The sequence below is a fragment of the Ceratotherium simum genome, chromosome 24 (genome assembly GCF_057802395.1).
Source record: "Ceratotherium simum simum isolate JZ-2026a chromosome 24, ASM5780239v1, whole genome shotgun sequence".
NCBI lineage: Eukaryota > Metazoa > Chordata > Mammalia > Perissodactyla > Rhinocerotidae > Ceratotherium > Ceratotherium simum.
The window spans coordinates 37,719,100-37,744,253 of NC_141923.1; the positions used below are offsets into that span (position 1 = coordinate 37,719,100).

The window sequence follows — 25,154 nt, forward strand, 5'->3', positions numbered from 1 at the left end:
CAAAGGGGCTGGCCGCGCACCCTCGGGCGGGGAGCGCGCGCCGCCTGGTCCCCGCCCCGCCGCGGGGTCGCCGCTCTCGGGCGCGCTCCCCGCCCCCTCCCGGGCGGCGGCGGCGGCGCAGGGGAAGGGGCGGGCGGGGGCGCCGTCTCTCCTCCCACCGCGCGCCCGGCGCCCAGCGAGCGGCCCGGCTTCCTTCTCGCCGCCGCGGGTCCCGGGCGGGCGCGCGCCGCGATGGCAGCGGCCGAGCGGGGCTGAGCGCCGCCCGCCCGCAGCCCCGGCCCCTCCGGCCCAGCCATGGCGAAGCAGTACGATGTGCTGTTCCGGCTGCTGCTGATCGGGGATTCCGGGGTGGGCAAGACCTGCCTGCTGTGCCGCTTCACCGACAACGAGTTCCACTCCTCGCACATCTCCACCATCGGTAAGGGGCGGTGGCCGCAGGGCGCCCCACCCTCCCCGCGCCACCACCTGCCGGGGCCCTTTCCCCTTGCCCAGCCCCAGAGGGCTGTCCGCCCCTCGGGCCAGAGGCGGCGGCGCGGGAGGTCAGGGCGAGGGACTGAATCCCGGCGTGAGGGGCCCCCGGCTGGGGACCTGAGCCCCGGTTCCCGGAGGTGAGGGGTCCCTGCTGCTGTCCGTGACTGGAGAGAGGTTCTCCGGCCTTGGCTGGGGAGCCTTCCCATCGGAGCCGGGGCGGGTGTAGGCCTGGGCACCCCGAGCTGGAGGAGCGAGAATCCTAGCCACCGAAATGACATCCCACACCCCCAGGTGGAGAGGGGGGGGGTACAGCCTATGCTCGGGAAGAGGAGTTCAGGGTGGGGAGCCGGGTCACTGAGTCACTGGGTACCCTCAGTTCAGGAGTGACCCAGTGTGGAGTCAGGAGGGGGAAGAGAGGAGGAAGGGAGGGGCCAAAGGGCTTGAGTTTCCAGGGCACAGCTGTGAAGGTAAGCCACGAGGTGGGACACCTGGAGGAGGGCATAGACAAGGAGGAGGGCATAGATAAGGTGCGACGCCAACGTTCACGCATGTGTGTGAAACGGGCGCTTATCAGTCAGCTCCAGAACAGCAGCTGGCTGCAGCATTTTTTGAAGGAGGCTGAGGAGGATGAGGACCATCAGGACTACTGGTCCAGACCCAGGGGTCAGAAGGCAGGCAGGACCCACCTGAGAGTAATACATCTCTCTGATCTGGCAGTGCTGGAGCCTGTGCTTAGAGGGACAGGGCTGGTGGCAGTCCAGACAGGACTAGGATGGGATCACTTGTTCTGGGAGGGGGTGGGTGGCCTCCCCTCTGAGGAGCCCTCCCCCCCCCTTGGGCCCTGATGGGCCTCCTCCTCTGAGGTCTGAATTGGGAGATTCCACCCACATCTGACAGGTTCCCCATTGATGCCCTGGAGTAGCCTCAGCACTGCCCAGGTCCTGCCTCTGGTCAGAGAGGGCCCGGCACCCAGCTTTCACTCGAGACTTCCGCCCTCCCTCCCAACACACACTCCTTGCCAAGACAGAAGAGGGAGCAGGTAGAGCCGGGAGCAACAGAGCCTCGTGGTCTTTGTTGTCAGACAGACTTGGAGACTTCACTTTGGGGCCGTGTGACCTTGAATATTGTTTAAGCTTCTGAGCCTTAGTTTCTCATCTGTAGACTGGGAGTAATAACAATATCTACCTCCCGAGGTGTTGTAAGGATTAAATGAGATAATGTCTGTAAAAGCAGTTAGCACCCAGTCAGATACATGGCGAAGCCATGCTGGTTGCTGTTACTGTTGTCATCATCATTGAGCTCCTGGGTCTCACTCTCTCTTTGCTTCACTACCTTCAAGGGACTTAGGGTCACGAACAGACACATTCGTCTTTCTCAGGGGAGCTGAAAGGCAGGCTCCTAGGTGGTAGGAGCTTGGGCTGGGCCACTGTTTGGAGGAGAGACATCTCAGAAGGATGGGTGGGGTAGGATGCCAGGGGAAGGCTCAGGGAGGAGGCGGCGTTGGGGAAAGGCCTGGCAGTGAGCAGGGGAGGGGCTGAGGGACAAGATGGGATATGAGGACAGGTTGCAGGCTTGGGGAAAAAGGGCAGCAGGATAGCACCAAGGAAACTTGCAGTGGCTATTTTTGGGGTGGGCCTGGTGCCAGGAGCTGCTGCCCAGTCGCAGAGGGCTGGGGGCTGCCTGGCGGCCCCTGGCTTTGCCTGAAGAGCAGTAGTTTGCGCCCTGGGTCCTGGCCACATTTCAGGTCCTAGGAGTGACCTGCGTTTCTCCTTGGAGAGCTCTACTCAGCCACTTCATTTCAGAAGCTCTTGGGCTCCTGCTCAGTGTTGTGGGGGAGCTAGCCTCCCCTAGGAGACGCGTCCTCCCTCCCCACAGACGATGAGGGAACCGCTGTTTCTAAAATACCAAGATGGCCCCCCCGAGGCGCCTGCTGTCCTTAAGTCCCTTGCCCCCGTGTGGCTAATTACCAGCCCTTCTCCCTATGTCTCTTCCACCTTGTCTTCTCCCAGCTTAGACACCTCTTCGTGCTGGACACGTGAATGTGCAGTTTTCCATCAGAATCCTTCTGGGCCGACCACATTGGGGGCAGAAGTGAATCAGTGAACGGGGGAAGTGTCTCTGCAGCACCCTTCTCCTACTGTCCCCTCAGGGCCCTTGGTATTTTGACCTAAAACCTGCAGACGGCTCTCCTAGTTCTTGCTCTGCTTCTGACGGCTGGGTCCCCCTTTCCCTAGGACACAGAGGACTGTTTAGGAGTTTGGATTCCATGGAAGAGAAAGAAACCTGTGTTTCTTCACACCAGCCTTTTAAGATCTGCCCACCTGGTTTCTTAACTGTGTTCTCGTTTAAAGCTTCCTGGGGCACCTGTGATTCTACCTCCGCGTAGGCGTGTTTTCAGCCTTAACTAAGACTTACGGAGAGTGGGACAGTCAAGAAAAGCTTTCCCTCCAGGGAGACAGCAAGTATCCCACGGAGTTGGAAGGGGCAGCCAGGAGGCAAATCAAGGATCCAAGAAAATGGGTACTACCAAGTCATAGTCATTAATTTATCCATTCAAAAAGAAATGCATGTGTCCTGTCACTAGGCTAGGCGCTGCGACCTGGAGATTCCCAGAGGCATAATACAGGCAGTCACCTCTCTCAGGCTGCACCTCGTCTGAGACACAGTCTTTTACCACACTGGGCATTGATCCAGGCACCTTTCCCGGAGCTCCTTTTGTGAATGGGGAAAACGAGGCAATTCAGCAGTTACTGCCAAGACAGAGTTCAGATTTTTGGATCATGATGATCATGTCACCTAGGCAGGCACTTTTGTGATTTACTGTTTACACCACTTACTGTAAGAGCCTGTGACATTCCAGAGCCTGTGACATGCCTGCCAGGGAGCAGCAAGGAGACCTCCCAGGTAGACTGACTGCCCGTCTTCTTTCAAGTCAGCAGCAAGTCAGCAGGTGGCCAGGTGGCCCTGGTGCTGCCTGCATTCCTTTCCCATGCAGCTGTGCTGACCCAGATGCGGTGCTGAGGGGGCAGTCGAGGGGGCAGTCGGTGCCTTACTGTTCCCTGCTGTTTCCTTATCATTAAGATTCACTACAGAGCACCGTGCCAGGCATTTTAGAGGCCTATTCAGTCCACTTTTTCTTGCCCACAGAAGCCTGTAATCTAGTTGGAGTAGCAAGACGCAGGCCAAAGAGAGTCTTGGCCACAATGAGATGATCTACCTGGGAGCATTTGGTGAAGCGCTCTGCAGTTGTAGGATAAGTTGTGGTCGGTGTTGTTACTATAAAGAAGGGCTTGCAGTTGCCATCAGAAGCTGAATAATGACGTAAGACGTGCATGAGGCAGCGGTGGACAGTGAGGGGACCATGAGTGCTATTGCTACGACCAAGCGCTAGAGCAGCTGGAGAAGGAGAGTGGACGAGAGGTGGCAGGGAGGGCTCTGGAGGAGAAGGCTGAGGCGAGGCCTTGCAGTGTGGGCTGCTTCTCGGCTCCTGTGGGGCAGGAGCAGCTGGAGGAATAGGAGCGGGATGATGGAGGTGGGAAGTCAGTGGGTGTCCCTGGGACCCTGGGCAGTCTAGCTGGAGCAGAGGGGAGCTTTTAGGGGAAGAATGAGAACTTTCCTCTGTTTATCTCTCTGTCTCCCACACTATACTTTAAGTGCCTTGAGGGTGAGACCAAATCTTATTCCTCTTTGTTTCACAGTCCTAGTACCCAGCCAGGCAAGGCCAGGCACGATCCCCAGGGATGTTGTTAAATGGAGGGATGAATGTCAGGCCCAGAGGGCATCAAGGGCCTGGCTGAGGAGGACCCTGAGCCTTCGCAGTGGCATGAAAGATTTCTAGCTGGGGAATGACATGGTGAAAACAGCACTTAGGTTAAGACTGGCAGCAGGGAGACCAGTCCAGGGCTGTGGTGGTAGGTGTGCACGGAGGAACCTCACAGCTCGTTCCTCCTCCTTCCTCCCCCACACCCCCTCCTGTGGCACCCAGACCAGCCTCCGCACCCTCACCTGTGCTCATTTCCCTCCAGAAGTAGGGAGTGGTTTGAACCCATCACCCTGGTAACTCCTAAAAGGGCCTCATGTGACCTGTGCTGCCTGCCCAGGCAGGGAGATGTCCTCTTCTACGTGGACATCTGCGTGCAGGAGACCTTTGCTTTCCTTTGCTGTGGCAGCCAGGAGTGACATGTAAGCCACTAATGCAAGCTGAGGGACTGCCCACGAGGTGGTTTTCTCCCTCCCATCCTTGGTCTTTTCTGAGTAGACCTGTCACCTGGTCTCTGGACCCTTTTTTTTTAAATAAATTTCAGGTGTACATCATTATATTTCGACTGCTGTATAGACTACGTCGTGTTCACCACCAGAAGTCTAGGATGGACCATGTGGGTATTATGCTAAGCAAAATAAGTCGGAGGGAAAAAGATGGACCTTTTGTTTTAAAGGGCTCCTTTTGGCTGCACCCCTTCTGGATTCCGAGGAAGCTGTGATCTGTGATTTTCCGGTTTGACGGGTTGAACTGCTGTGGCTTCAGGGCCACTTTCTCAGGCTGGGTCGGCTGCATTCTCACCTTTCTCAGGAAGTTCTGTTTGAACTGGCTCTGGCTGCCTGGGGCAAGGTTCTTTTGGGTGACTGAAGGGGAGGGAGAGGGCTGGGGAAGGACCAGAGGGCAGACCAGATTCTGAGCCTGGAATCCAGTGCTTGGGCACTACGGTCCTGGGGTCTGTGGGCTCCCAGACTATGAGGCGCTGCGTACAATGCTGTGCACACTACAGAAGGGTCAGGGTGAGTCTGTGTGCCGCGGGGGGAGGGCTTCACTCCTCTCCAGCCCTGGGGCAGCCTGAGACAGGTCTCTTCCCAGGCTGTTCCCAAGGCCCAGCAGAAAGGACGGGAAGGTGAGAAGCCAAGAGTAGAGTGAAAAGAGGGCCGACAACATGCATGAGATTCCCCGTGGCCTTACTGGCTCTGCACCTTCAGATGCTTATTTAACCGCTGTGCTTATGTTCCGCATCTGTAAATTGAAGAGAGTAACAGAATCTTTCTTAAAGGTCATGGTGAAGATTACAGAGGCTAATGGATACAAAGCACTTGGCAGAGCCCTCAATAAAATGGTAGCGCCTATCATTATGATTATTATTCCTAGCTCATAAGAAAGTTGTAGAGATTAATAAACTGTCGATGACATGCTTTGAGGTCATCCTCTCCATCACTCACGCATTCAGTCATTCAGGCACTGTTTACTGAACACCCACTCTGTGCCGAGTGCTGTGTGAGGAGCTGGGGATACAGCAGTGAGCAGAACAGACAGGAGTTGGGGCTCGGTCCCCACTTCCAGGGGAGCACCGGAGGAGGCTCTGGGTTGCATCTCAGTCTCTGTGCCAGGGTCTGAGAAAGAAGAGTGAGCTGGTGTGGAGGAATAGGGAGAGAGGTCACCGAGAGGACGGTGGTGGCTCTGCCCAAGGCTTGGGCCTCTGCCAGGTGTCGCTCTGCCTCAGGCCCGCATTCCGCCCACCCCCTCCCCAAGGATGTGATCCCCGAGAACGGCTCTGATACCCTCAGAGGGCTTCATTTCGGCTACTCTACGCACCTGTGCCCCCTTCATAGCTCTGCAGATGCACCCATGGCTCTCAGCGCCCTAGTGCCTGCTCCTTCCTCCTCCTCCCAGCCTCCTCCCACTCCCCAGACTCCCCACTCCCCAGCTTGGTGATGAGCTTTATAACATGAAAGTCGATATTTGGCCATTACCCTGCTACTCTGACTGCCAGCTCTTCTCAGAATGCCTTCTTCTGTAATCTAATATTTGTGCCTGTTTCCCTTAAAACTGCCAATTTCCTGTGCAGGCCTCTGACCTCTCCTTGGCCATTCTGCCTGGGTAGTGTGCTTTGTCAAGGGAGCCACAGAGTTTCCTGGACATTTAATTCCTCCCACCGAGGAGGAAAGGTTCACCATCAGCCCTATTTTATAACTGGGAAAACTGAGGCCCCGAATAAGTGCTGACTCACATCTGCAGGCAGGTGGCCCCAGCTGGAACCGTCTCCTCTCCTCCAGTCTCTCCACACTGGCTTTGGGCTTGCCCTGGCTCAGCCCAGAAGGCCCTTCCACAGTTGCCAATAGAACCTCTCTCTTGTGAGCCAAGGGGAGAGGACATGTGCTTCCCCAACCTGTCTGAGGACTTTGGGATGGAGGGACGGTTGTGTCTCTGCTGTTGGCTGAGTCTGCTTCCTTGATGTGACCCTCCGGGGGATAGTCCAGGGCTGTGATTGAGGGCTCTGGCTGGGGCACCTTTGAGGATGAGATCTGAGAGTTGCCCTCATATTACTGTTTTGACAACATATTTACTGAGGACTCTGTGGCTGGAGCCCCATGATCTCTCCACTGATCTCTTCTCCTGGAATGTACTGACTTCATTCATTCACTCATTTATTCACACACTTGACCACTTATTTTTTCTTCCATTTATTCAATTTTGTTGAATAATGTGTAATGAGTATCTGCCTGCTGCCAGGCAATGAGAATATGAAATGAATCAGATGCTTTCTTGCCCTCTGGGGCTTACAGTGCAGTGGGGGAGTCAGGCATCCAAACAGACAGCCAGAACATTAAGCAAAAGCGGTGTCAAGGTGCTGTGGAGTCGCAGAGGACTGATCAAGTCCTCCTGGGTTGGCTGGTAAAGGCTTCATAGAAGAAGTGACATTTCAGTGGGTCCTTGAAGACTAAGCAGGGTTCCCCAGGGGACAAGGGGTGGGGGAGGAGGCACTGTGGAGAACACCTCATGATTTGGGGCTGCTACTGTTCTGCCTGGTGGGGCTAGCTGCTGGTGGCCAGGTCATGGTTGTGTCAGCTTAAGTTCAACTAGATCCTTGCTAGGAGTTTGCTTGGTGGGCTCTGTGTGAGGCCAGATGCATCTGGGGGCCCTGTCTCCTCTGAGATGTTTGCTCCTGAAGCTCCCAGCCCCAGTCTCTTCCTCCCGGAACCTTCTGTTGCCCATCAACACGGCCCTGCCTGGGAAGAGGCTCAGGACGAGGGTGGAGGAGTAAGTGGTCAGTAGCCTGGCAGGTCTTGGCTGCCTCAGCGGTGTCCACGGACCACTCAGCAGCAGGCTCAGGGAGGCAAGGCCCAGGTCATGGGCCTGCTAGAGGGGAGCAGGACAGGGTTGGCTGGAGCGCATGGCAGATGTCACAGAGGCCCAGTGGAGGTCTGTGCACGTGGTTGTGGGCGGGGCACAGGGAAGGGAACTGATGTTTCCTGAGTACCTACTCTGTGTACCCACTGTGTGCACAGGAATGGTGTGCTTTACACATGTGAGTTATTCACTGTAGAGATCTCATCATAAAGTGGGGGGTGAGGAGTCCCCAAGTTGGCCTTGCTAGTGTTTGAGAAGTTTCTTGGTACATTCTTCAGGTTAAAGCCTCTAAACAAGTTCATATGTACGTGGATGTGTGCATACACGTGTGCACATATGAGGGTGGGTCCCCATGAGATCCAACAGAAGGGAAGGGCCTTGCTGTGCTTTCCCACTTGATAACAGAGGCACCAATGATGTTGGTCCCTCTTCCTTTTCTCTTCTGAGGAACTGCGAGTTTGACTGACATGTGTTCCTACCTGAAGGATATTTGCTGCTTCCCCTGCCTGGGGCCCTGACCCTTCAGATCTTCTCCCTGCTGGTACCTTCCTGTGATTCAGGTCTCAGCTCAAATGTCACCTCCTTTAAAAGGTCTTTTCTGACCAGCCAATCTAAAGCGGCTTGCACACGGATCTCCTCACTCTCTACTCCGTTATTCTGATTTTACCTCCTAACGCTTATCACTCTGAAATTAATTACTTTATTTATTATCTGTCTTCCGCACTAGAATAGCAGCTCTCTGCGGACAAGGATCTTTCTGTATTATTCACGGCTGTCTCTTCTAGTACCCAGCTTAGTTCGTAGCACATAAGAGGCATTCAGTAATAGTATGTTTGAATGAATGAATGAATGAATGAATGCATGCATGAATGCATTTTCCTAGAGAACTTCTGCTCTTCCCCAAGGGGGTTGCAACTAGGATTGGTTTCTTGGGACTCACAGACAATGTGAAACTCACTGTGCTACACACGTGTTTGGGACTGTGAGAAGAGGGTGAAGTTCTGTAAGGGGTGAGCAGTGTCCAGTAGCTTTTAGCTCTTCTGCTCAGATCCATGTCATAGGAGAATTTCAGACATAGCAGGGAGCAAGAAGTGGCTCCTGTGATCCCTGTGTGAGTGGGGTCCTCTTTGGTGAATGCAGAGACGAGGGATCAGTGTCTTAGACTAAGGTCAGTATTCCCTGTCACTCAGGGTCACTACTGGTGTCTGATGATGCCCATTGGCTCAGCCCGACTGCTGGAGTGACCTTCCAGGATCACCTCATGGCTGGGGGCTCTGGAGGAGGGAGCTCCTAGGGCTCAGGCACTGATGCAGGCATTCCTTCCAGCCTCAAGGGGTCCGTGTTTGACTGGGAAACCCTTCTACAATAACAGCCCCTCAGTTCCTGGCTCCTAAGTTTCCAAAGATTGGCCCTTCAAGACTTTATGGGAAGACGGTAGGCTCCAGAGTTGTCCTGGTCCCCATATCACCACTGTCCTTCCACGTTGGGGTTTTGTGTGTGTATGCATCTGTTTGTGTCTTAAAGAAGAAAGGAAGGTTAGAGTATCATAGAGTATCCTTCTGAAATTTCCACTCTTTCTTGTGGGTGGGCATCTGAGTCAGAGCCTTTGACCCCAGTGCCCTGGAGGTTAAAACATGGCCTTGGAGTTAGAGGAGCAGGATTCTGTCTGCCAGTGACCAGGGCCTCCCTTTATTTCTGCTTCTCATCGCTCCCAGAGGACGGTGGTGCGAATGCTGATAATGCGTTTGCTCAGAGAGCCTGGGTGCACCTCTTCTCCAGAATGAGGCAGCATGAGGGACAGTCAGTCTGCAGCAGCGTAAGAGGAGAAGCCAGTCGGCATGTGGTCCAGCATACAGTGAGGCTGCGAGTCCCCGGAGGGGTGGAAGGAGGACGGCTCCGGCCAGGGGCAGGTTAGGGCAAAGCTCCCCTCACCCCACTGGTCTGAGGGACATTCTTGTGCCAGGAGCCTTTGTCCTGAGTCTTCTCTTGAGCCTTGTCTCTTAGCTCTGCCCCTGTGTTGTCTCCTCCCTGTTCTTCCCCTCACTTGTCCCTCAGGGGAGAAATGGCGTTATTGGTCTCCTGGTGTTATTGGTCTTCTCTTGCTGCGAGAAGGGAGTTTTGAAATGGGGACTACTCTGACGCCTTGTTTGGGGTGGCCAGTCAGGCAGCCACCTCCCCGCAGGCTCTCTCTTTCCCTAAAGCTTGTTTTGCGGTTGCTCAGCGTGACCTCTTTGGAGGCGACCTCCTGCCATAACCCACGTGAGTGAGCTCCACGTGTCCAGCACATGCTGGTTCCCCGTGGTGGGTGGTGGGGGCCTTCCAGGACTTGGGGTTCGTAACTGGAGGCAGCGTGGCCCCAGGGATTGGGTGTCTGCCTCGGGTTTCAGGTGTATTAGGTTGTTTGTGGTGTGGCGTCTCATTGCTAATGAAAAGGCTCAGGTCACGCTGCTGGTCCTTTGGGCTGTGGTTGATCGTGGTGGTAACATTTGGCACCCAGGAGAGCCCTGTTTCCACTTGAACCACGTGGCACTTGGCAGGCAGGCAAGCTGGCACCTGACGTTAACCCATGAGGTTCTGGCCCACCAACAGGCACACCTTCGCTTTGCCAGAATTTAGGTTGTAGCCCGACTGTGGGGGCCATCGGGCCTCCACGGTGAGTGGTATTTTCTCTTTTTGTTGAAATGCCCCAGCTTAGTGTGTTTGTCTTCCCTCTCTCCCGGCTTTCTTTCATCTTCCCAACATAAGCCCCTCCTCCTTCCCAGAGATCTTTCCATCCCCTCAGCTGTGACCCTGTTTCCCTAACTGGTCCTGTCCTGCAGGAGATTGATAGCTTCTTCAGCGAACATTAATAAAGCTCTACGTGCCAGGCTCTTTGTGATGGGTTTTATACCTTATCTCATAATCCTCTCACAAATTCTCTGACATCAGGCATTGTCATCCCCATTTTACAGGTGAGGAAACTGAGGCAAAGAGAGGTTAAGTAGCTTTCCCAAGACCACACAGGTAATTAGTGGAAAAGGCAGGACCGGAACCAGACTCTGACCTCATGATCGTGTTCTTAATGACCACACTCCTCTGTTTCTTGAGCTGCATTTCCTCCATGCTTTCTAGGGCTTTCTTTGGAGGCAGTGATAAGGACTGTTCTTTCCCTGGATGTGCCGTTTCCTTCTTTCCAGTCTTCACCAGCCTCCACTGCTAGACTGGGAAGGCAGTAAGCTCGTCCCCAAGGCAAGATATCTTAGGAGCCAGGTGAGTGCCAGTGCTGTGTCCTCTGCCCTGTCCCTCTGTTCTGCCCCAGGCCCTGGTACCCAGAAGAGGGCCTCACCTGTCCTCCCAGATCTCCGACAGCAGCTCTGTCACTGTGCTCCAGGGCTCAGGTTGTGGCCTGGCAGTCACTGGGGGTTCCTGCTGGGGGAGCAGAGGCCACGCAGCCAGGGACACAGCTGGAAGAGCCAGAGGCCTGGGGCTGCCTCAGGGCACAGGTGTGGTGAGAGCAGCACCTGCCTACACGCGTATCAGGACCTGGCACTGTCACTTAACTGAGGAGCTTTTCTTGCCAGTGTCTGTGAGGCATTCAGACAGCAGGACACACGCCCCTGCTCCTGAGCCACCAGCACCCATCCCTCCTTATGCTCTCTGGGGCAGGGGGATGCCACTAATGGAATTGCTACTTTATGCCTTGGCACTGTGCTGGTATGGAGGCAGAGATTTAAAAAAAAAAAAAAAAACCTTTGTCAAATACCAAATGTACTCTCTGCCCCTTAGGTACTCCACATCCAGTTGAAGCCCAGAAGACAAAAACCAGGAGGCAGCAAGGAGCAGGGCATCTGGTTTTAGGAGTCTTCTTCCCAGCCCCATAGTTGGAACATCTTGCCTGCCGGCCTGGCAGAGCCCTTAGGCAGCAGTGGACAGTCATATGCTGTGAATCTTCGGGCATCCTGAGGCACTCTCTCAGACAAGGGGGATGTAATATGAGGATTCCCATAGGCTGGAAGGTGGGGTCTGGTGTGGACTGGTGGCTGGGCGAGGATCCAGCGCCCTCAGGTCCACTCCAGCCAGTGCGTTTGCTGTCTTGGGCATCCCTGCTTCCCTGCACATCCGTCTGCCTCATGCTCCTCTCGTTACCAACTGGCCGGTCCCCTCGGCATCATCTGGAGGGAGCTAGTTTGTTCGGCTTAGCTAGCTTCCCTTGCCGCTGTGGCCAGATCACCTTGTGGGTCACCAGGAAGCTTGTTGATGGATCTCCTTTGGGTCAGATATCCACCACTGGTCCAGTCAGGAGTGCTTCTCCACAATGAGCACACTGTATCTAGCCCTGCTTCCCTGAGCAGAGGCCTTGGGCTGGGCAGTTCCAGCCAGAAAAGGACACCGGCTATGGCAGACACCATGATTGGCACGTCTAACATGATGAGCTGCTCGTCATGCTTTCGGCACTTGGTTGGGGGAGGGCACTATCTTCCTCACTTTCTCCTCCCCGGAGAACCTCTGCTGGAGCTGCGTGCAGGGGTTTGCTGGTTTCTTCACCCCGTGTGTTCCCCGTGCCCGGGAGAGGATGCAGGCTCTCTTTAGGGACACTGAGGTGGCACTGTCCAGGGGATGCGTCTGGGCTGGGTGGAATCATGACCTCTCAAGGAGCAAGGCGTTCTCTGAAAATAGGTTGTGGTGGGCCTGCTCCATGTGTGCCCACTGCCTCACTTCGAGATGCTTCATGCTACCAGAACAAGTGTGGGGTATGCAGGTGTGACGGAAGAGGCAGTAAGATTCCACAGCCTCGAAGGGTTGGGAAGCCACTGGTCGAGTGCAGAGTGCCCGGGGTAGGTTTTAGGAGACCAGTTTTCCAGTTCTGGCTCAGCCGTGGGTTGTGAGGACATGAGTAAGTCACTCAGCCTCTCTCTGCCTCACGATAATAATCTGCACTCATACCTACTTCCTAGGGCTGGCGTAAGAACTGAGGGCTCTGGATTCCCTAGCTGGGGGGTGCTATAATTATAAGCATTATTATGAGCCTTGAGTGTGGTTCTGCCTAGAGGTGGGGTAGACAGTGGCTCTCAAAGTTTAGTGTGCCTAAGATTTTGTAGGTCTGGGTGGATCCAGAGAATTTGCATTTCTAACAAGCCTCCTGATGATATTGATGCTGCTGGTCCCTGGACTAGCAAGGGCAGTGGAGTAGCAAAGCCCTAGAGTATGTAACCCTCCTACATCCAGGGTTCTCAGGGTATGTTTTCCCGGCTGGTCCCCAGGAAGCCTTTAGTCAGCAGAGGGAAGGTAGGGAGAGAACCCCTCCTCCCGTGTGTCATGCACTTTACATACGTTGTCTAATTTATATCCCACAACAACCCTTAGGAGGCCAGTGGTATTCTCATTCTGCAGAGAAGAAAACTGAGGCTCAGAGAACTTGAAACTTGCCCAAAGTCACACAGCAAGTGCCAGAATCAGGATTCAGACCCAGGTCTTTCTGACTCCAATGCCAATGGCTATCTCTTCCACCATATTATAGCTCTCAAACTTTCCTTTATCTAAAAATCACCCACGGTCCTCTTAAAAACACAGGTTTCTGAGCCTTTCTCTCAAATTCTGTTTCAGTAGGTCTATGAAAGTCAAGGTAGCAGCACTTAAAAAAATCACCCTGGTGATTCTAAAGCTGAGCATCTGCAAAGCACACCTTGAGAGGGGGAGAACCCCCATGCTGCCTCGCTTGATGTTTCAGGTGCAAATCTTTAGTCCAAATTCTCAAACTTCAGCATGCATTAGAATCACCTGGGGAGCTTGTTGAAACACAGATTCCTGGACCCCACCCCCAGAGTATCTGATTCCCTAGATCTGAGGTGGGGCCCAAGAATTTGCATTTCTAACGAGTCGCAGCTGATGCTGATGCTGCAGGTCCGGGGACCACACTTTGAGAACTACTGTCCCAGAAGCTTGCTGTCACAAGTGTGATCCATGGACCAGTAGCATCAGCCTCACCTGGAAGCTTAATGCAGCATCAGTCCTCATCTCACACCTACTGAATCAGAATCTACATTTTAACACAATCCTCACGTGATCTGCATGCACTTTAAAGTTTGAGAAGTGCTGCCTTAGAGGAGCCAGAATGAGAACACGCTGGGGGTGGAGGCAGATGAAGAATCTCTCTTCTTCCCATAGAGTCTGAAGATGCAACAAAGAGGAGCAAAACTGTTAGGCTGTGCACCCGAGAGGGCTGATGAGGACAGCTGAGAGGTGAGACTCGAGAAGGACAGGGGACTCCTCCCCAGGGAAGGTGGAGGAAACAGGAAAATGCTGAGGATATGAGGTGGGCCTCAGAGGAAAGGCTTCATCAGGCGCATCCGTCTTGTGCATAGACAGTGGAGAAGGAATTCTGTTGAGTGCACAGCGGTGGGGAGGGAACGCTGGGCTGAAGCCTTCGGCGGGGAGGACAGCAGTTGTGAGGAGTGTGATGGGTGAACACATATGGAATAAACAGCTTGCTGAGCAGCTGTGAGGCCCGGCTGTGGTGAGAAAGTGTGAGTCTGCAGGGACTGAACAAGGCCGGTGTTGGACTTTGCCCCAAAGTGCTGAGCAGCGGAAGAAACCAACAGTCACATAAGGCGAGGGAAGGGGCCACGAGTGGGCATAGGTCACGGCGGGCCAGGGGTTGATTGGTAGGTTACACACAGTGGAAGGTCTAGAGTGTGTGGAGAGAGTGGAAGGAATAGATTCCACTAGAAGATCCTTGGGCTGTTAATCTTTAAATTAAAAAGTGGGGGGCAGTGGGTGGGTAAAGAAAATCCCTCAGAAGGCATAGACTGTCTGTTTCTTCCTTGGTGCATTTGAAGAGCCAAAACTGAAGCATTTTACTTCTCAGAGATGTTAAAACAAATTTTATTGGGTGGTCAGGAGGGCCTAGGTTGCAAGGTGGTGGGGGGCGTGTGGGTGCTTGGAGCCCCCAGAGCTCCCCAGCCTTGGTCCCACCACACAGCTGAGAAGTGATGGAGGAGGGGAGAAGGACTCGGGCCCAGTGCTCACCCCGAGGGTAGCTGCACGTCGTCTTGTCAGTCCTGCCTCTCTAACAGCCTGCGTTCATTCTCAGGGAGAGTTCCCCTCTGTTGGGGGCTCCTCTCCCAGCTGATCCCTTCTCAGGGACCCACAGAGAAACAGGACACCAAATGTAGTTGAGGCCTGTCTGCCTACTTACCACACAACTCTCCTCTCCTTCCCCCAAGAAGCAACGCGAGGGGTCGCATGGGCTCTGGCATCAGCAGGCCTCTCTGCTCCTTGCCGTGCCGACCTTGGGCCTGTTATCATGCCTCCTGGCCTTGTTTCCTTTCCACTGAGCTCTGTAAGGGCAGGGACAGGTGCCTTTTTTGCCACTCCATCTGCACCTAGCACTGTGCAGGGCGCAAAGTAAGTTCCCATAGAAGTTTGTGGAATACAGGCAGCAGAACCTCCCTTGTGACCACTTTGCACAAAGCACTGTCCTTCACCAGGTTTGCTGGGCTGGGCCTCTTACAAAATGAACAGAATCACTGGTTCTCCTGGAAAGAAGGCGATGGACCAGGAAAGAACGAGAATTTCTTGATTCCTTCCTATGCCAGGTATTGGGGAGAAGCATTTCTTGACAACTGTTTGTCTCGAGAGGGGTGAGCATGCTACTGCCCCACCACAGCCAGGTCCCCCTCTCCTCCTTTCTGTCTCCTCCTCCTGACTTTCTCAGCACACTTGGAAGAACGGCTGCCAGACATTGCCCGTTTGGAAAAGTACAGCTCGATACATATGAATCAGCTTGGGCACACGAAAAATGATTCACGTCTGACCAGCTTGGTTGAGTTCTGGTTGTCCGTTCTGAATCTTTTTCTCTCTTCTATTAAATGATTGGTCTCGATGGTGAGAGAGAAGAGCCTGAATTCAATCTGTCTGTATTTCTGGAAAGCTGGGGACAGGATAGATACGTGGAGAAGTATTCCCATTGGCAAAGAACTAATGCCAACGTGGAATGGCAGTGGTGGGGGGCAATCTGGCATCTTTAGGGTCTTCAGGGCTATGCTGTACAGCCTAGTGCCTACCGTACAGAACTGTCTTTACTGTGTTCTCCACCTGAAAACTGCTTAACGACGCCCATTCCTGACTTGTCTCCAGGAAGTGTATGAAGACTGAAGCTTAATTCACCTTTTAGACACAGCTCTTGAATCACCAGGCACAGTTAGGGCTGGGGAGAGGTGAGGTGACAAAAACATCTCCCCTCATCTCTCTGTCACCACTTACACTTAGGCCTGTGTGCTGCTGGTGGTGCTGACTTCTCTTGCTGCAAATTTCCCCAAATACGTTCTGCCCTGGGCTGCTTTGCCAAATCCGTTATGTTTCCTGTGTCTTGTGGCCGCTTAGCTCCTCAAGTCTTTCGGCGGATGAGCCTGAAAACCTTGTGTGGGGTTGGTGGATGGAACCTTCTCCCTCCCCGAACGACACACTGTGCTGCTGCCTCTTCATCTGGTCATTGGTGCTCACTCACGAGCACCCCCGTGGACCGGGACTGTACTCGGCTATAATGATAGCTGCAGTCGATTGAATATCCACTGGGTGCCAGGCACTGCATCTCATTTGGTCTTCTCAGTGACCCTCTGAAATGATGGGTAATGTCCCCATTTTACTGATGAGGAAATGGAGGCTCCAAGAAGCAAGGTGCCCAGAGTCATAGCTATGGGTTAAGTGGCCAGAGTAGGATTCAAGCTCAGGCCTGACTTCATACCCTGTGCTCCTTCTAGTAAACAACAGTGCCTCCTACAGTAAATGGGTCAGTCAACACCACAGATCCACTAGGCTTCTCCCTGGTGGGGCTTCTCCAGGTGCCGAGGGCTTCATACACGCCATGCGGTTGAAACAGTCCTGCTCTCTGTAGGGTCTGTGTGCCTTCCACACATTCACAGCAGTGCTGCAACCCCTCCTGGTTACTAATAAGGCAGAGAGAGAAAAAACCCAGGCAAATGAGGTGGATTCTATTCCCAGGGATGAGGGTTCCAGCAGGGATGGATACAAGCAGTTCTCTCCCGAAGTATAAATAGGCAGACTTCACACGTGCACAGAGTGAAACACGTTCGGGGCTAAGTGAGGCAGTGATGGAGTCGATTCCTCCGTATTCACGCATGTTCACTTCCGGTGCCTCCAAGCCCTTTACTGCTGGCAACGTTCAGCTCGGGGAGGAGGGGAAGCCCCATTCAAAGCCCGAACCAAAACTGTAGTTTTTGGTTCAAGAAGGCCTTACCTCATGCCATCTTTCTGCCACATTAAACAAAAGGAGATCCCTTCAAGGGTGAGTGTGCTGGGCCTTACTGCTCAGTTCTCAGCAGGTTCCCTTCCTAACTTTCTTGCTCTCTCCCTTTCCCCAGGTGTTGACTTTAAGATGAAGACCATAGAGGTAGATGGCATCAAGGTGCGGATACAGATTTGGTGAGTTGGGCTGCTCCATGGCTGCCACTGCCATGTGTAGAGTCCTGAGGCTTCCTCTGGGATAACTGGCCACCTCTTCCATGGAGAGAAGCAGAAGTCTCAAAGCCCATCTCCTGCTCCTATGAGCCTTAATCTCTGACCCCTTTCTTAAGAAACTTTATGGGATTGACCGCAAGTCACCAAAAGGCAGGAATTAGGAGGAAGTGGCAAACTAGCCACTGTGGGTTTGTCTTAGAACAAAGCTGTACCCTTGGGCTGCGCCACACTGTGGTAGGACGGGAAGGAGGGAGGGCTATACCCCCTCATTCAGGGTGCGAGTTCCTCAGTACAGCATGGTGCAGTTCCTACACATAGCCACAGGGGGCTGCTATGGCTCTGTGGCCTGACGCTCCTGGAAGCTGCCTCCCCATTCTGGAATGGTGTGGGCATTGCCTTCAGAGGTCCCGTAGGGACCGGAGGTGGAGCAGTCCAACCAGCCTGGCCACAATGGCCAGATTCTGGAGAGAGTTGTCCAAGGCCCAGTTACAGTTGTGCCTCCTCGTGCAGATATAGCTGACAGGGCCCCACAAGCCCTGTCAGCAGCAGGTGACCAGGCCTCTCTGCTGCAGAGTCAGATGCGTTTGGATCCCCCTGATTTTTCACCTGCAGCTCCCCAGTTTTTCCTGTTCCTCCCCTCCCCACCTGCTCCCATGGTCCTTGCTCTTCTGAGGGACCGGCTTTCTACTGCAGGGACACGGCGGGGCAGGAGAGATATCAGACCATCACAAAGCAGTACTATCGACGGGCCCAGGTGAGCCGCCCTTTTCAGGGTTTAGAGGTGGGATGCTGCCACCCATACTCCCGGCTCCGGGTGTTTTGAGATATCTGTGCCACTGACCCCCAAAATAGGGCCCTTGAATTGCCTGCTGGGGAGGGGTGCCTCAGGGCAGTCTTTCAGGTGTTCACTGAACATTCATTCATCAGTTATTCTCTGAGCACTCACTACAGGCACGTCCGCAACCCTCACCTTCTACCCTAGACCCAAGACCTGGGTCAAAGAATTTGGTAGCTTCCTACCTCAGAGAGTTCTGTGATCGGACTAGGAAGCAGTAGCTTTGGGAGTCTGAGACAGGAGGAGACGTTTCTGAGTGCTGAGGGATTCTCATTATGCTAAGCAGGGAGCAGGGAGAGTGGGACCCAGTGTTTAAGGTACCACACCCGCTTCTGGCCCATGACTGTGCACTGTCTCTGTGCGTCAACCTCCCCCATCTCTCTCTCCTTCTCTCTCCCTCAGGGAATATTTTTAGTCTACGACATTAGCAGCGAGCGCTCTTACCAGCACATCATGAAGTGGGTCAGTGATGTGGATGAGGTAGGAGATGCTGCCTCACTCTTGGGGGTGGGGGAAGGGCACCTCAGAGGGGAAAGAAAAGTGAGGCCAGTTGGGAAGGGCTGAAGCTCTTGGGGTTGGCGAGCAAATGCTACCAGGAAACCTTGCCTTCCACAGCCCCGGATGAAGACCTCTGGGTGAGTAAGACATGGGGAAGAAGCCCAAGCTTCCATGCCCTCCATGCTCTGTACCCTGCCAGGCCTCCATGGCTATTTCTTCCCCAGAAATAAGTTAGGTCAAAGCCTACCCTGTGAACAGCTTCCTTCCCAAACTCCGAGGACCAGGTGGAGTTGTGAGACGGGGGTTCTAGTCCTGGCTCTGCCACAAGCGCTGTGGAGCCTTGGGCAAGCCATTTGAACTGTCTGAGTCCCCAGTTCCTCATCTGTAGACTGAGGGGTTGGACTTCAGTCCAGTGCCCTTTCCAGCTCAGTTATCAGTTGTCCAACTTAAGGGAGCACCAGTACTAGCCAGAGTGTCTCCTACCCCAAGCTGTCGCCACAACACCCCTCTGGGACCCCTGGGGTCAGCCCTGGCACTTGGGGGAGACTGGCATCTGTACCCAGTCAGCCCTCTCTGTCCCTAGGGCTCTTAAATTTGGTGCCAGTGTGGAGGCCACTGTGGACTGTATGGTGGGGAGATGGGAGGGAAAGGCAACACTCACTGGCGGTTCTGCCCATCCTTTGTCCCTAGTATGCACCAGAAGGTGTCCAGAAGATCCTTATAGGGAATAAGGCTGATGAAGAGCAGAAACGGCAGGTGGGAAGAGAGCAAGGGCAGCAGGTAAGTGGGAATGAGCTGGCCAAATCCATTCCTCGGGTCTCCCGCTGCCTTCCAGGGCCACCCTCACACGTCCCTAGTAGCCTAAGGCCCTGGGTGAGTTGCCATTTCTGTCCTTCAGAACAGTGATTCGGGGTCCATCCTGAAACAAAGACCTCTTGGGCAGCAACTGTCCCAGCTCCAAGTCCCCCATAGCAGGATGACCTCTGCTTAAGGGTTCATCCCAGTGTTAGGATGAGGAAGGACTTCAAGTTGCTGACTTCTCTAACAGCATCCAGGCATAGCTACCATCTTACAGTCACCCTACTCCCTCCACACTCACTCCCTGTCCTCCTTACGCCTGGAAAGAGGTAGGAAGAAAATGAGCGAATGAAGAGTCCACCGTCAGAGAAGCCATGGGGGCAGAGAGGGAATGTCCAAGCATACAGGGAGACCATCCTCCCGGAGAACAGAAACAAAGATGGATACTCCTGAGACAAGAGCCATCCACCCACTCCAACAGCCTCAAGAGCTTTTCTCTCCCTCTTCAGTCAATAGCATTCCACTAGCACTTAAACTTGATTTTTTTGGTGTAAAAAAGTGATCATGGTCATTGAAAAATTTGAAAGTAGAAGTAAACCCTACTAGAATAATAGTATTTACTGAGCACTGTATGGGTGGCCCAGTGCTAAGCAAGTGCTTTGAGATGCATGAGCCCATCTAATCATTCCGCTACCTTGGTTGGTAGACATTCTCCTCCTCCTTTACCAGATGATGAAGCTGGGGCCTAGAGAGAATCAGTAATTTGTCCAAGGTCGTGCCGCTGTTAAGTGGCAGCAGTGGTATCCAAGCCTGGGTCTGTTTGACTCCAAAGCCCATGTTTTTCATTAATTTGCCATGCTGCCACAACATTTTGGTGTCTCTGTCTCCTGATATGAGGTGTGTGTGTGTGTGGGTGTGTGTGTGTGTGTGTGTGTGTGTGTGTGTGTGTGTGTGTGTGTGTGTGTGTAGGGGGGTGGGGGAATGGAGGAGTGTATTCGTGGAGTATCTTATACCATTCTCTGCTAGCCTGTGTCTTAGAAGCTCCCAGGCTCATCTGAGAAGTTACCTATCTGAGAAGTTGTCACAACACAGCATGGGCTGTGAGTGCGATGGCAGAAGTATGGGCCAGGTGCTCTGGGCATCTCCCTTCCCTTACTGACTCCCTTTCAGGAATGTTCTTTTCTTGCAGCTGGCTAAGGAGTATGGCATGGACTTCTATGAAACAAGTGCCTGCACCAACCTCAACATTAAAGAGGTGAGAGCTCTGGGCCCAGTTGCCCTGCCTCTTTGGATGAGTCCAGCAGAGTGAGGAGGTGAGCAGAGAAGGCAGCAGATAGGAGCCAAGATGAGATGAGACTGTGCCCCTTGGGCAGTTACAGGGTTGCCAGGGGAAGAGGAGTGGACGCTGGACTAACCTGTGCCCCTTGCTTTCCTAGTCTTTCACACGTCTGACAGAGCTGGTGCTGCAGGCCCATAGGAAGGAGCTGGAAGGCCTCCAGACACGTGCCAGCAATGAGTTGGCATTGGCAGAGCTGGAGGAGGATGAGGGCAAACCTGAGGGCCCAGCGAACTCTTCGAAAACCTGCTGGTGCTGAGGGTCCTGCGTGGAGCACCCACACGATCCCCCCTCCCTCAGGAAGCCAGCGGGCAGGCAGGGAGGCTGGGCTTTGCCCGGCCTCTCCTCTCATTTGGGTGACCCTGTTGAATACTAGTAGCTGCTATTCCCCCCGCCTGGTCCTGAGAGCAGCGCTGCTGTCATCTCCGAGCAGCCTCTGCCCCCAGTCCCTCTACCCTGGAGTGGTGTCCTCCAGCCTATTCCCCAGCTGCAGGCCTGCTGTGAGCTCCAAATGTGCCATGAGCACTGTCTCACCACCCCGAGCACCCTGGACAATGGCCGAGTCTGGAGTCAAGGCCACTTTAAGGCTCCTTCTTTCTCAGTGCATCTTGTCTCCTCTGCTTTTTTTCTCTTCTTCCCACTTGTCTCTCCGTCCCCTTCCCCTCCGGTGTGTTTGTATCACAGCCCCTCACACCCCTTTCCCTGTGTGTCTGCTGTGTGGCTGCTGGTGCAGCCTCTTTCTTTCCTTTCTCACTAACCCTGTCCAAGGGAGTGGCCTCAGGCTCGTGGGGATGTTCCGTGCTTTGCTCCGGGGAGAAGCCCTGCTGCTTTGTGGGTGGGCCAAAGGCTACGGGGTGCTTCTTCCTATCCTCCTTTCCTCCCCATCCCTTCTTGTGCCATGGGTCTGCCTCCCCAGTGACCTGGGGAAGCGGAACGTCAAGGTAGGAAGGAAACACCAAACTGGTGGTCCTCAAGCGGGGCCTGTCCTACCTCTCCCTGCCCGCCCCCAGCTTTGGCCTTGCTTGGCTGCCTGCCCACCTGCCTCTTGGGGGAACTGAGGTTGGAGGCAGGTACTTCAGAGAAGGAAAAAAGTGATGAGGGGTGGCAGGGTTAAAAAGTCACCTCCATTCTCTACCTCCCATGCAGCGTGTACACAGTTTCTCTCCACCTGGGCTCCTGAACATAAAGATGGAGACCAGGGCCTGAGGACACTGCAGGGGCAAGGAGACCCCTGGGGCCATGATACTGACAAGCCAACCACGCACTCCAGAAAGGCGAGTGCTTGGAAATGAAGGGTGAGCTCCTATATATCAGGTTAAGAGCAAGGGATTGCAGACCAGGGATGGCAGTTTGCAAACCAGAGGGAACATGGCAGCAGCAGGGCTTCCTGGGCCCCATCTTCCATTTCTTGTGGAAACGCCACAACTTTCTGGCTGGTCAGAGGTGACATAACCACGTTGGTGGTCTGTCACTGAACCCAGCCTTCAGCTCTCATGGTTTTCCTGAGACCCAAAGTTTGTGGAGAAGGACTTCATGGGAAGGAAGAAAGAAGGCCCCAGGTAGAAATGCTTGGTGCTGTTCTCTTCAGCCTTCACGACAAAGTGCTCCTCTTGCCCCCCTGGCTCCCAGGGACGAGGCTTGAGGGTGTGCCAGCTGCACTGTGGCTACAGGTGGAGGGAAGCGGACTCCCTCCTCCAGAGCTCTTTGTTCAGGAAGAAGTTTCTTTAACCCCATGTGGCCCAAGAGTGGCTTGAAGGAGGCCCTTTAAGGAAGGAACAAGTCAGGTACCAGCCTTAGTAGGGTTCCTCCCTACCTTCCCAAGATGGAGAAGCCCAGGTAGGAGGATCATCCTTAAAACCACACATTAGCCGCACTGCAGGGCTGGGGCTGGAGCTAAAACAAAGAACTGGGCTGTGAACATTCACCAACGAAGGACCAAAACCCAGAGCTCACTGATGAACCAAGGGCTTAATCTGTGAAAGATTAAGAGCCCCACTTCCTTACTTCTCCAAAAAGGGGGTGGGGGATGAAATCACCAAACCTTTCCTCCTGGCTCTTATGAAACCAGGAGAGCAGGAGAGGGTATCTCAGGGTGTAGGAACGGGGGATGGGTTAGCACAGCGGAAGGAAAAGGAGGGCAGGAGTAGTTAGAAATCGTTGGCTAATGAGAGACTTCGAGAGCTTTTTAGGATGACGTCACGACTAAGGCTGGCGTTGCTTCCTTGAGGACTGACTCCTCAGGTGTCAGGACATGCAGCATCAGACTGAGGGGAGGGTGGTGATACCAACCCTCGGTGTGCCCTCAGCCAGGGACTTGAGTCAGGGGAAGTTCTAGTGGGCATTAGCGCCAACCTGTGGGTCAGTGTTGCAGCTTTCCCTGGAGATCAGGCAGAGCACCATTGCCTTCTCTCCTAGGCCCCTCGGGAAAGAGGGACTCGACTTTTGCTGTATCCTAAGGGTTCAGGAAGGGAAAACATGGGGCCGGGACTCTGGCTTGAGTAGCCCCATCCACAACGGCCACAGCTGGGGATAGAGACGGGAGCAGGAGGAGGGTTGGGATTTGCGGAGCAGCTCTGCTCACCAGGTACCAGAGTCGGCCTCACCCCTAAACTTCCCCAGTCCAGGAGGTGGCCTGGGACCTGGCATTCAGCCCAGCCTGTTGAGCAGGGAGTGCCTGTTTCCTCCTTGCCACCTCCTCACCTGCTGTCTTGAGACTCAGCCCCAGGCCCTCCACCTGCTCCTGAGCCCCCACCATCTCCCTATGACGGGTGAACTTTGTGTACTGTGTCTCGGGTCCAGTATATGAATTGTCAGCAGGGTTCATCTATTTTAAACACAGATGTTTACAAAATAAAGAATATTTCAAACCACAGGTGTGGCTGCCTGTATGAGTCCCTGGGAGTAGGTCTCACTTGGACCCTGGCGGTTAAGGGGAAGGGGGAGAGGCAGTGCTGGTGGAAGAGACTCCAGAACCCTAAAGCAACAACAGTAGAATGACAATGGAAGCCACACACTTCTTCCGGTTTGTACCTTTCCTAATGCCGCCTGCACAGGAGCCCCAAGCAAAGCCCCCATTGCTCTGCAGTGGGCTTACCCTGCAGAAGTAAGATCAAGTGGAGTCATTGCGAGGGTGCTCAATATCTATGTCTGAGGGAGTCTTGAAAGCCAAGAAGGTTCTCATCTGTCTGGGATGGAACAGGAACAGGTCTTCCTGAAGGCACGAGGAGGGTTCAAGTAACCTTTCAGAAGTTCATCCTAGCCCTGTGATTGCATACCCTGGGGGAGAAAGGTAGACTGGAATCCCAGGGCCTGGGGTATTGAATACTATACTTTGGGGTATGGAGTTGATAGAAGAGGCAGAGCATGTTTGGGGGTAAGGATAGAATGAAGAAGGGAGGAGTAAAACATGGCAGGACAGTAGCCTAAGATCTTAACCTGCACTTTCCAGTTTACAGAGCACTTGTAGTACTGTCCTCCATCCTAACCATATCTGTGTGCGATAAGGAGGGTGATTATCCACGTTCAACAGATAAGGAAATAGGTGCCTAACGGCCCCAAGTAACAGTGGTAGAGTGACAGAAAGCAGCGAATTGGAATCTGATGGGTAAAGCTTGACCATCTCTATTTATAAAAATCTCTATAAGCAATTTTCTTTTGCAGCCAGAGTTGAGAACCACTGACCTAGGCTTTCTGCCTACTAAGCCAGTGCAGTTTCCAGAACGACTACCGTCCCTGTGAAAAGCTGTGGGAATCACACACTTGTTAGTGCATGTCCAAGGTTATAGCTTCTGGAACGTGGGCAAGTTTGAGGTAAAGTTGGAGACAAAGGTATTTTAGGAGAGCCTCATCAATTTTATTCAATCGTGAAAGGTGAGAACCTGGGTGACTCAAAGGGTCCTAGGTTGCACCTGGAGAGAAGGGATGGCGTGTGCCTAAGAAAGAGGGAACCCCACTCCTCAGCTCAGAAACTTCCATGGTCTTCCTGGAGAGGGGTAGCCTCTCCACACAGCCTCTCTGCCCACAGAAGGCAGCCAATGAGAGGTGTCTGGAAGCCCAGAGAGTATTGGGGAAGCTCTAGGCTTGCAGGTAAATCTGGCAAATGCATGGTAAAGCTTATCTCGCTGTCAGGGCCAAGTTCTGACTCAGTGGCTTGGTAGGGACATTTATTGGCTGCTTCTAGGAACTCCATCCAGCCTCAGCAGGGTACACACTTCACGCTGCATTTCCTGCCACCTCACCTCTTCTAGTGGCAAAAGAGTCAATTCCCACTTAGGTAATGGAGGCTTGTTTTTAGAGAGCAGCCAGGTGAGACATGCGAGCCCACATGCTATAAACAGCCATGGAACAGGCTACAAAAGACAGAAAAGCTGGGCACTCCCTGGCAAGTAGTTCCTCCATCTTCTCAACAAATCAGATTCTCAAGACCAGCTGCTCCCCAGCCTTGCTTATTCTTTGTTCTAGGAGACAGTTCCCAAAGGAGAGTACCTGTGAAAACACTCTCTAGTCAATATTTGCATTGCTATTGAAATTTCACTCTAAAACTCCAAAGCCGGGTAAAGCCTAGTTGCCACTTTTACTGGCATGGAGAAATCCAGGCATTAAAAAGAAAAAGGGATTTGTTGAGTTGGTGGGTGCTTGGAAGAACG

General features: G+C 53.7%; 1 protein-coding gene across 5 annotated transcripts; it reads left to right on the forward strand.

The window, feature by feature from the left end:
* Positions 1 to 202: 202 nt before the first annotated feature.
* RAB15 (RAB15, member RAS oncogene family) lies at positions 203 to 23,380 on the forward strand. Of its 5 annotated transcripts, XM_087448366.1 has the most exons (9): positions 219 to 418; positions 13,730 to 13,804; positions 15,052 to 15,159; positions 16,945 to 17,005; positions 17,735 to 17,795; positions 18,279 to 18,356; positions 19,065 to 19,154; positions 20,362 to 20,427; positions 20,609 to 23,380. In XM_087448366.1, exons 3-9 carry the CDS (start codon positions 15,153 to 15,155, stop codon positions 20,765 to 20,767), a joined length of 522 nt encoding a protein of 173 aa, XP_087304492.1. In that variant the 5' UTR covers positions 219 to 418; positions 13,730 to 13,804; positions 15,052 to 15,152; the 3' UTR covers positions 20,768 to 23,380. The 5 variants fall into 5 exon arrangements, with proteins under 5 accessions (XP_087304491.1, XP_004426302.1, XP_087304492.1 ...); XM_087448367.1 differs by lacking the exon at positions 15,052 to 15,159; XM_087448368.1 differs by lacking the exons at positions 13,730 to 13,804; positions 15,052 to 15,159 and adding an exon at positions 10,697 to 10,834 and having other exon boundaries at positions 308 to 418.
* The last annotated feature ends 1,774 nt before the right edge of the window (positions 23,381 to 25,154 follow it).

Bases quoted from the DNA above. Each gene is read 5' to 3' on its own strand.
- RAB15 (XM_004426245.3), top strand. From the start codon at position 295: ATGGCGAAGCAGTACGATGTGCTGTTCCGGCTGCTGCTGATCGGGGAT. The intron at 419-16,944 runs GTAAGGGGCGGT...CCCTTTCCCCAG, and splicing joins CTCGCACATCTCCACCATCG to GTGTTGACTTTAAGATGAAG. The intron at 17,006-17,734 runs GTGAGTTGGGCT...TTTCTACTGCAG, and splicing joins AAGGTGCGGATACAGATTTG to GGACACGGCGGGGCAGGAGA.